This window comes from Poecilia formosa, unplaced genomic scaffold (assembly GCF_000485575.1).
Source record: "Poecilia formosa unplaced genomic scaffold, Poecilia_formosa-5.1.2 Scaffold156, whole genome shotgun sequence".
Classification (NCBI taxonomy): domain Eukaryota; kingdom Metazoa; phylum Chordata; class Actinopteri; order Cyprinodontiformes; family Poeciliidae; genus Poecilia; species Poecilia formosa.
The window spans coordinates 215,545-227,223 of record NW_006800095.1 but is presented as its reverse complement, the minus strand read 5'-3'; the positions used below and the strand labels follow the sequence as shown (position 1 = coordinate 227,223).

Below are 11,679 nucleotides of genomic sequence, written 5' to 3'. Positions count from 1 at the left end.
ATGGATGGATGGATAAACAGATGGATGGATGGATGGATAAACAGATGGATGGATGGATGGATAAACAGATGGATGGATGGATGGATAAACAGATGGATGGATGGATAAACAGATGGATGGATGGATGGATGGATGGATGGATGGATGGATGGATAAACAGATGGATGGATGGATGGATAAACAGATGGATGGATGGATAGATAAACAGATGGATGGATGGATAGATAAACAGATAGATGGATGGATAAACAGATGGATGGATGGATAAACAGATGGATGGATGGATGGATGGATGGATGGATGGATGGATGGATGGATGGATAGATAGATAGGTGGATGGATAAACAGATGGATGGATGGATGGATGGATGGATAAACAGATGGATGGATGGATAAACAGATGGATGGATGGATGGATGGATAAACAGATGGATGGATGGATGGATAAACAGATAGATGGATGCTGAGTGAATGTGGTTAGATCTTTAACCATTTTTATGTCTGAATAATCCCGTTGCCATGGCGCCTGGAGGATCTTCCTGAACTTACTGGACCAGCTGAACAGCATCTTTTACAGTAAGATCCAGAGTTCTCTCTTAAATTCTGGATGTTTCTCTCACTTAGTTAGACTTCGGTCCAGAACTGGGTCGGTCCCAGTCCCACTCACCCGGTCCATCTTCCGGCGGAGTTCCCTCATGCTGCCGTCCCACTCCTGGCGCTCCCGGTCGAAGCGGTCCTGGAGCTCCGCCCTCTCGCGGCTCCACCTCTTCTCTCCGTGCTGCAGCCTCCAGCGCAGGTCCAGAGACTCGCTGTGACTCTGGGCCAGCAGGCGCCGGTGCTCCTCGCGTTCCTTGGTCAGGGCCCACTCCGCCTCTCCTCCAGCAGCCTCCTCTTCGCCTCCCTGAGCTTCACCTCGCACCTTTTCACCTGCCTCCTCCTCCAGCTGCTCAGACCAAACACACAGACAACTGGGGTAAAGAAATATGACACCTGAGGCAGGAAGATGTTTGGCTAAAGACCTGAGAATGTTGCTGTTTTGTTCAGAGTGAAGACTAAAACTAGGACTGAAATGATTAATAGTGATTAATCGATAACTTAAATAATCGTCAAACAATTTAGTAGTTGATTAATCATTAACTGACTCAAAAAAAGGCAATTTTGCTGAAACAACATATTCTGAGCTGGAATTAAGCCAAAGCTATGCCATATGTTATATAAGGATTTTAGCTTAATCCGATTCAAATTCTGTAAAAAAAAACATAATAATAATAATCTAATTTTAACTATAACTGAATTGATTAATGGGACTAACTGGATTATTCATGATTAACCCATTATTGAAATAATCAACCAGTAATTGATTAATCAGTAATTGGAGAGTACAGACTCAAAAAAGGGAATTTGCTGAAAGAACAACATATTCAGAGCAGTCATTAAGTCAAAACTGTATAAAAAAAAACATACATACAGTTCGCATTAAAGATAAAAAAAATCTTTGACTTTAAATATGCTCACTCCAGAAGTCCTCAGGTGAGAATGTGGTATGTTGTTACATTTTATGCAATAGAAATATTTTCTAATTTCTAAAAGGAATTGAATTGTTTATTTGCAAATTTTAAAGCATTTCTAATACTATATGAAATATGTTTAGTGGTTAAAAGTTGTGGTTGCTTTGAAGCAATCTGATTGGCTGACAGGTTTTAGCTTCACGCTACACTGCCCCCTATGGGTGAGGCATATTAAAACCACTCTCTGAGGCAGGTTTGTATGGATTCATGTGGATGAAAACGTTTCTGAAACTGATCCTGTGTGTACAATAATATTCTTTAAATGATGTGGCGGAGATTTTTGTTTTTATAAATATATTTGTACATGTGGAGAAGCCCTGTGAACCGTTCCAACACGTGATGAAAGTTATTTTTGCTCTTTGTTATTTTCTTTCTGCTTTTGTTCATGCTAAAAGCTGGTCTTAATCTGTTCCAGGGGAAAAAATGCACAACAGGTTTTAGATTAAAACAACCAACATACAGTCTGTTGGGTTGTGACTGGGCGCCTCTGTTACTTTGTTCATTTCAGACAAAACACAAACATTGTTCTCCTGAATTTGTCTTATAATCTGTCTTCTCCTGAGAAAGAGAAATGCTGAATGAAGGACTCAAAGGTCCTGCAGAAATCTTCAAAGCTGCAGAACAAAAAGAAGGGTGCAACTTCTCGTATTTTTGTGATCTTCAGAGAAGCTTTGATCCGCCAGCAGAACAGTACAAACCAGAACGAAGGGTTTCTGCGATGTGAGGAGCGTCTCAAGTCCGCTTGCATAACTTTCACAACTGTTTGCCCTGTTTATGCTGCAGCTATAAAACTCTGTGAGGCTTTTCAAACAAGCCAGAGGTCAAACTGGACCTTATGTTCACATCTAAGCACACAGGTGAGGGCCGATTTTCATTTCCCTTCCGTTCTGCTGAGCTGCATAATCATGATGGGTAAAAAGAACATTTCCAACAGCTTAATCAGAACGAAGCAGCCCGGAGCGAGCGACCCGACATTATCAGATGAAACTAAGCACATTAGTTCTCAGAGCAGCCCTCAGCAACCTCTGCACTGTGGGGGGATTGAACCGTGTAAGAGCTGCGCGGATTAGAAGCGCGAGAGTTAAAAAGATAATCTTCTTCCTATAGCTGAAACCTCCTAATTGGTTCCAAAAGCTGCATTTTCCCGATTTTTAATCAGATAAAGCTTAGAAGAGGCTCCGCTCTGACACGGCGAGCTTCAGATTGGATCGCTGAACGCTTCGGCCCGATGGAGAACATGTCCTCCAGCTGACTGTGAGCTGCAACTCTACAGGAGGTCGAGTTGCCAGATCGATTTAATGTGGCTTCAGTCCTTTCTGGGCTTTTCTTTCCCAACCAATTACGCAAAATTCACTTTTTGGATGGTTTTTGTATTTGGGCCTCAACTGCTTTTGAAAACAGTCCAAGAATTTAAAAAACAACAACCAGCCATTTAAAAAATACCTGCGGAATGTAAATCAGCAAGGCGGTTACCTAGCAACCCCAGAGAAGTCAAGCCCGTTACCTAGCAACCTGAGCGGGACTCCAGGACGTTCGGTTAGCAAATTTAAACCAAATAAGAAAATAGACTTTATCACCTAAAACGCAATAACATAGCTTTTCTTTAGAGTATGCTTGATCATTGTTTTCGGATTAACCAATTAATAATTGGATAGCAAAAGGAGCATCATAGAAGATTTATTTTTATTTTTTGACAGAATTTGAATTGGGTGTAGGCCAATCAATTAACCGCAAGATACACAAGCTCATTAATTTCCATTTGCATGATTTATCATTTCTCTCTCTCTTCCTATAAAAACCGGTCTTCATTCTGGTGCAGCAAACAACTTTATGATTTATAAATTTAGAATACTTTATAATTAATTTTATCTGTGGTTACTGTTGTTTCGTTTATTTATTTTGGATATTTAAAATGTCTTCCAGTTCCAGTGATAAATGTTAATTAGAATTTAAAGTTTATTGAAAATGTGCACTTGTGGACCATTACATTACTTGAAATTAGTCTCAAAACAATGTTATCATTTACTAATAAAATTAATTTTTTTATAGTTGAGTGAAGCTAAAATTAGCACTTGAGGAGTTGTAGATAGAGCATATCAAGGTTTTTTTTATCTTAAATGCAATATGTCCTCAGCAACAATATTTAAATCAAAATTAGGTTTATTTTTAATAATTTCATTGCAGCCTAGAATGGCTAACGCATGCAGCGAGTTCAGATTTGGCCGTCACGCCTGGAAGAGGCAACATGTTTTCTGTCCTCTAACTGTTTACTGAAAGAGCAGCTTTTTTCCACCAGATTGCTGAGCTCCTGTAAAGGTGGGCAGTGAGACGCCATCTGTACCTGGGCGGCCTGGCACTTCATCTCTGTCCACTTGACCTCCCAGGCGGCCTTGTCGTTGGCGTATGCTTGCTGCAGTTGGCACCGCCTCATCTGCTCCTCCCTCAGCTCGTCTCGAAACTCCTCCAGGAGCGATCGCAGGGCCTGCAGCACTCGCCTGTTCTCACCAAACTGCAAACAGACAACCAACACTTTCATTATTTTAAAAATAAAACAGCAACATTTCTCACAGGAAACCTGCATAAATATTTAGACACAGAAGGGCACAAAATAATGCCAGAAATCCTTTGAAATCTCAGAGTTACACTGTAATAACAGCTGAAATATGATTTATTAGAACGGAGCAGCTTGGCTCAGCAGAGGGTTTCGCTTGTGGTGGTCCTCCTGTGGAGAGCACTCAGTTCCTGGGAAACCAGTTGTCACCTGGAGGTGTCACTACAGGGCTGCTGGCTCTGTCAGCCTTTTCAGAAAAATTTAAAATGAGCTCAGGTGCAGGAAGGCCTGAAACTGCCGTGAAAGTTTAAGACCAATAACAAAGTGAAGACTAAATTTAAATGACTGGTAGTTTGTATTTTCCAGCCGTTTTATAGCACAGTCAAGTAACTGTTTTCTTTCAGTTGTTATAAAATACATCAAACATGATTTAAAAGAAATCTGACGCCTTGAAATTAGGCCTCTGTCTCTTTAAGAAGCTCCTGCTCTTTTTGACACTTTCGTCTTACAACAATGCTCCTCCATTAAGCCGTTTGAAACCTTTCATAGGAGGGTTGGACTGAGAATCAGCTCATATAATGAGCTCAGCAGATCTGCAGTTCCACCAGTTGTTTGCTAATTGCTGCAGCCACTAGTCTGGAGGAGCAGACTGGGGGAATAACAGGAGATTGGCTGCTTCAAACAGCAAGTCAAGACAACTTCTTTCAAATGAATGAGAATGAATGGCTCTCCTGGATTGGCAGTTTTCCAAACTCCAACTAATAGCACATCAACCAGCATTGCATTTCAGCTTCGCAAGACATGTTTTATTCCTAACACTTCATAAATGCTCCATAAAAAATGCTCCTCCAGAAAAATCTGTGAATGTACAACATTTGGTGCAACATACTACAGCTTGCACATACTGTAGTTACCCAACAGAACATTGTACGGGTAAAATGGAAAACTACCCACAGGACCATGAAGTCAGATCTCACGAAAAATCCTCTTCATGATGTGAAGAGGAAAAAAAATCAAAAGCTTTTACAAAGTTAAGCACTTCAGGATGATTAATAATGCATCCAGACTGCCTACATGTACAGGTTTTACGTTACAGACAGGTAAAGTGGGGGACTGGGACCTAAAAGCAGATCTCTAAGAGAGCTGAATACAGACAGAATCCTGAAAACACGTCGGCTTCTTTAAACATCACATTTAACTGAGGCTCCAGGATTTGATTTTGGTCTCAATAAGAGCAGAAAACTGGGTTTATTCAACAAATCTGGTGCTTCTAACCAGCTAAGTGGGTCAGACTCTGCTTATTGTGCCAGAGAGCTGTAACCAGAAGCATCTGAATATTTTTTTTACATAGAGAATAAAGTACAACTGCAGAGCACAAAAACCATTGATTCACCAATTTCAGATGAAAGGATGACATTTACATTTCAGAACAAGTTAAATTTTCAGGATTAAGTGCAGCCATGTTTCTAAATTGGCTTAATCCGACCCAGTTTCACCACAGTTTCTGTTTAACTTCATCTGAGCTGAATATCTCATTTAAATTTTGTGACTTTAACACAGATTGAACTCTGCAGTTAAGCTTTTTCTAATTTGTAACAAGAAAACATGGGTTTGTAATGTTGGAGTGTTTTGACAACAGAGCAGAAGATTCAGTTCAATTTGGGACGAAGTTGTAACATTTGTTACATTTTCAGCAGGTGTGGTTCTCTTTCACAATGAACTGAGTCAAACCAAACCCTTTGAAAAATCTGTTGCACCACATGTCCATTTTAGCTTGCAGCTATAAGCTACGTTAGCTAAACTAACTTTGCTAGTTCAGCTGTAAATATAGTAAATATCACTGATATTTATCTTAGTGCTACCAGAGGTGGGTAGAGTACTCAAAAACTGTAATCGAGTAATATGTTCTATGTAGTTTTATTGTTTATAAGTTAGAAAGGAGTTGAAAGTAATTCTAAGCTTGTAGCTTGTTTATTGTTGTCATAGCAACTGCCTGCAAAGAAGCCTGTCAGTTACAAAGTTTTAACTTTATCTCATAAGCAGATCCCTGTGTTATATGTTTTACTTTTATTTCTCTTTTGCTGCAGCAAACCCTTTATTATTTGTATTTGAATGTATTTTTGACTCTTTTTGTTAAGAAAATAGTATAGATGAAAAGTTATACTTTGTTTTAATTGACCAATTTATGTATGTATTTATTTAACTTCAGTTTTTTACTTTCTTCATTCTACTTTGAAGGTTGCAAGACCTTAACTCCAACACTGTCAATGTGGTTATTCTTTATTTTTATTATAATATTGTGATATTTGTCATTGTGTTAAAGACCCCAATGTACGTTACTGTTATTTGTTTGAAATAAAGTAAAAGACAAAGTTCATAGATGTGTGACGTCCATGGGAACTACATATTTAATGTCCAGTGATATAAAACGTGAGCGTAGCAGCTGTAAGCGGGTCGGTACCTGTCTCTGGTGCTGCAGGTGCTGGTCAGGGGGCAGCAGAGGGACGGCGGGTCCAGCTTCAGGGACGTCCCCCGGCGTTTGTGCTAAACTCGGCCTGTCGTCTCGTTCTGCCTCCGTCGGCTCCACCGTCACTCCCATCTCTGGGAAACCCTCCAGCTTCTCCAACTGGAACAGATGAGCGAGTCAGGAACAACCGCGCTCTGATTCATGCACTCTGTTCTGTTTTCGTAGCAACACTTCCTGCCACAGATTGGCAGCTTTTCCGAACATTTACAGTGAAGAAGAAGACAGGCAGTCACTGTTGAGTCTGGAGGAAAACACACATGATTCATATTCTGGACAATTACACACACACACACACACACACACGTGGACTTAGGTGGAGTAAATCTGGCAGGAATTAAACTGGGAAGGAAAGCAATACTTTCTGAAACTGTACAGTAATCACACACACACACACACACGTGGACTTAGGTGGAGTAAATCTGGCAGGAATTAAACTGGGAAGGAAAGCAATACTTTCTGAAACTGTACAGTAATTCATGCATTTCAGATAAAAACTAAAACTCAAACAGGCCACTCTCTACATGGCAGTTATAGCTTATAAAAGCTTATAAACGGCATCTGCTGGTTTCAGCAAGTCAAATTTAAGACATGGACACAAAATCTTACCAAGTATTTTTGATCTAGTTTCTAGATGTCTTAGTACACTTGAAATAAAACAAAACTAACAAAAGTAATTTTTCAGAGGAGCTTGTTGTTTTAAGTCAATAATTCCTTAATATTGAATAAATAAAAGTACGAGTTCCATTGGTAGATTATCTCACTTTTAACAAGACATTTTTCCCATAAGTGAAGCAAAAAGCTAAATTAAAAAGAAAAAAAACTTGTTGATAAAAGACAAGTACTTTGTGTTGTATCTAACTTTTTCATTTTAAGAAGATTTTAATTTGCTAAAGGCAACCTATTATGCAAAATTCTAATTTTTTCATGTTAACACTTCCAATTGGGCTTCTAAAAACAACCAAAGTGACTAAAAGAAAAAAACATCCAGCTGTTTTAGTATCTAAAAAATAAGCTGATTCAAAAACCTACAGATTGTTGAGTCATAATAGACTGGGCACTCCCTCGTTACCTAGCAACCCCAGTGAAGCCCACACTGTTACCTAGCAACCCAAATTGATCTCCAGCTTGTGTGGTCAGTTAGTTTCACCGCTATACAGTGGCTGCTTGAAAGGAAAATTACTTGCTGCATTCTTGTTGGTTGTGCAGGAGGCTCTACTTCTGCTTTTCAAAGATGTGCGTCTATATAATTGCACATCTGTTAGCAGCCATTTTCACGTGTGAGTGTGAACATTGACTTGGGTCATGGCCAGCAGCAACTTATTTGGATTTAAAGTGACAAGACGTCCTAAAACAGCTCAAGATGGGCAGAACTGACCAGACTAAAATTTCATATCTAAAACTGATTTTGTCCAGAAAAATGTAATGGACATGTTTTGTTTAAGACTACCCTAACCTGTTCAAGGAATTCTTCAAGTAGTTCAATGTCTCATATCTATGCTTTTATTTTGAAGTGCTTCCTTTTATTTTGAAGGAGGTTTATTCCGTCTATTTTCTTCTTCTTGACGTTCGTCAGCTGATCTGTTTTCTGTTTACTGTTGAGCCCGGTGCCACAGTCATTGATGATGTGAGTAGAGGTATCAGTCATGTGACATGAATAGATGAATGCTAATTATCACTACTGACACAGTCGTTTAGCTGCTGGTATGTTTCTATAGTTTTGTTAATGTCTGTTTTATTCTTAATGTGGTTGATTTTTATTAAAACTATCTAGCATTTAACCGTTAGTTTTTGAGCTTTGACCAGTTAGAGCTAGATTGGTTCCAAGTTTTGCATCATTTAATTTTAAACAGCCCTTATCGCAGAGGGAATTAATGCTGATGTTTTTTACTTGCTTGTGAATTGTTATATTGACATTTTTTGCTAAATTAATTTTAAACCTTTATTTATTATTTCTGTGTTTTCAGAAACTGCTTCAATTTATGTGCACCGTTGACATAATTCTTCAGGAAACCTATTTAAGCACCTGATGACCAGCGTGCTTTCTGACCGAAGCCCTGCAGTGGTCAGTTAAGAAAATCCAGCAATAGAGGTCAAAATCCTCAACAAATGGTCCCTCGAGCCGGAGAACTGACTGCTACAGAATGTCATCAGAGGAAAACACAGCAACCCATCCTCATACTGATGTACGAGAGCGTCATGCAAGGCAACACCGTACACCTAAGCATCTAGAGGAGTACATCCTTGCCTACAACCCTCATAGGCCTGCTCTGTCCTCCCCCCTTTGATCACAGAGAGCACAAGGAGCAGATGAGTGCCTCACGTAGCTCTACCCCTGGTGACCCACTGAGCACCACGTCACTCAGACAACTCGTTGAGTCCATTTATAGGACTGAGGAGGAAGAAAAGGTGGAAATAGCTGAAATCACTCAAAAACTATGTCAGTATGAACATCGACAACGTCGTCGCCAAGATCTACTGGAACACATCACATCATTCCTACAGGAGGAAGAAGAGAATGAGGAGACTCACAAAATTAAAGGTGTCACACCCATTCAAGTACGAGTACAGTCCTCACTCCACACCCTCAACTTCAGCAGAAAGACAGCTGCGCAGCAGCTCAGGCTAAATGGTGCATTGGAAACCCTCGTCCTGCGCACAGTGCGGACAGATGTCACACACCTCCCAGGATCAAAGGTTAACTTTGAGATCTCCTCCAAAGACAGCCCACAGAAGCGGTTCAAAGTACAGGGAGCCTTTACAGCAGCAGGTCTGGACTAAGTGGAACAAACCTACCCCATACGGACACTTCAAAAACGATATTCCCACCTTCGAGGAATACCCCTGAAGTCATTCAACAAAGTACAGCCATTAGTGTTACTTGGCTTGGATCATGTGCACCTCATCATTTGAGCCAATCCGCAAAGGATCCAAAGGATTGCCCTTGGATGGGCCCTGCAAGGAGCAGAAAAGGGTGTGTCAGACCAAACATCAGTGCAACAGCGCCTTTTCACTTCATTCGTCAGCCCAGAAGACCTTCTATATCAAAATTTGGAGAGGTCAAGACAACTTGATGTCCTACCTTTCCGAAAGGACTCACGAGAGGACCAAGATGCCATGAATCTTCTGGAAACAAAAACCCGTGTGTCGGAAATCCAAGCACTAACTGACCGTCAGGCTTGGCGGTACATTGACAGCCCAAACAATCCTGCTGATGATAACAAGGGGAAAACCACTGCTGGAAGTAGCAGAACCTGGTCGCTGGAGTCAAGGATCTCCATTTCTTAAACAGAGTGCTGAAAACTGGCCAAAGAAACCAGAGCAAACAGCAACAGTGGGCTCATCTGAATTAAAAGGTATCACTTTCTGCTGCTTCACAGCTGTAGAACCCACAGCTTCATCCCTGATGCTACCTAGTATAATTCATGGAAAGAACTAGTGGAAGCCATGCGACAAGCTCATGGGGCGGCAACAGAAACAGTAAATTGGAGAACCCAAGCGTTATTGGGTCCAGCAACTAATTGTGCTGGACCCAAGGCACCCGGCAGTAAAACTTCTCATCAAAGACATGGACGAAGATTTACTACATCCAGGCACCGAACGAGTCTATGCTGAATTAAAAAGACAGTACTGAATCTTGTGAGGATGACAGGCAATCCGACACCACCAACTCAACTGCTCCACCTGTCGACGCTGGAGGGCTCAACCAAAGGTGCCCCAGATGGCAGATCTGCCTCCACAACGTCTCAGGCTTCTCTGTCCACCCTTCTATTCGGCTAGCATGAACTGCTTTTGACTTTACCTGGTGAAGATGGGTAGACGGACAGAGAAGCGTTGGGGTGTTATTTTCAAATGCCTCACAACCCGAGCGGTCCACTTAGAACTCCTGAACTCTATGAATGTGGATGCATTCTTCCTTGCTCTTTGCCGATTTGTTTCCAGACGAGGTCGACCAAAGGAAGTGCTATCAGACTGTGGTACTAACTGCTGAGGTGCTGAACGAGAACTCTGGGAGGCATTTGAAGCCATGGAACCACAACTGAAAGATCAACTGATAGAATACCAGACTGACTTTAAATTCAACCCACTGAATTCTGAGTTCTCCCCACTTGGGTGGAGCATGGGAACGGGAAATACATTCGATTAAATCTGGCCTCCAAGTTTCAGTCGGCAATCAATCAGTTTCAGAAGATGTTCTCTATACGGTTCAGGTGGAAGTAGAGGGAATCTTAAATTCAAAGCCACTAGGGTACGTGTCGGCTGATGTAGCCGATTTGGACCCCATCACTCCAAACATCCTCCTGATGGACGACAGGATGCCACTCTGCCTCCAGTGACCTACGCTCCAGGCAGTATCGGGTAAAGTAGATGGCGACACTGTCAGGCACTAGTGGATCAGTTTTGGCTCCAATTCATAAAGAACTACTTGCCGAACCTCCAGACCCATCAGAAGTGGCAAACATCATTGAAGAACATCACTGTGGACTCTGTCGTGCTAATCATTGACCCATCACTTCCGAAAGCTCAATGGCCCATCGGGAGAATTGTTAAGACTGTTACTAGTCCAGACGGATGCATCAGAACAGCAGAAGTCAAGGTCAAAGACAAAGTCTACATGAGACCAGTTGCTCGACCCATGGAGCTTCCTGTACGTCAGGATGACATGAAAGAGACTTGAAGAATCTCTGGGTTTACACATTTACACGTAAATGTGGGGGCGGCTGTTAGTAATCCTTCAAGTAGTTCAACGTCTCATATCTATGCTTTTATTTTGAAGTGCTTCCTTTTATTTTGAAGGAGGTTTATTCCGTCTATTTTCTTCTTCTTGACGTTCGTCAGCTGATCTGTTTTCTGTTTACTGTTGAGCCCGGTGCCACAGTCATTGATGATGTGAGTAGAGGTATCAGTCATGTGACATGAATAGATGAATGCTAATTATCACTACTGACATGTTGCTGGTATGTTTCTACAGTTTTGTTAATGTCTGTTTTATTCTTAATGTGGTTGATTTTTATTAAAACTATCTAGCATTTAAC

The 11,679-nt window shown here is 41.1% G+C and overlaps 1 protein-coding gene across 5 annotated transcripts in view; it reads right to left on the bottom strand.

Annotated features, from left to right (window-relative positions):
• Window positions 1–11,679, bottom strand: part of mtcl1 (microtubule crosslinking factor 1) — a 73,761-nt gene that overhangs the window by 17,845 nt on the left and 44,237 nt on the right. For all 5 annotated transcript variants that reach the window (XM_016677442.1, XM_016677443.1, XM_007564181.2 and 2 more), the window contains 3 exons: window positions 6,581–6,745; window positions 3,910–4,077; window positions 668–943 (listed from right to left, as the gene is read on the bottom strand). In XM_016677442.1, coding sequence (XP_016532928.1) covers window positions 668–943; window positions 3,910–4,077; window positions 6,581–6,745 — 609 coding nt within the window. The remainder of the gene's footprint in view (window positions 1–667; window positions 944–3,909; window positions 4,078–6,580; window positions 6,746–11,679) is intronic.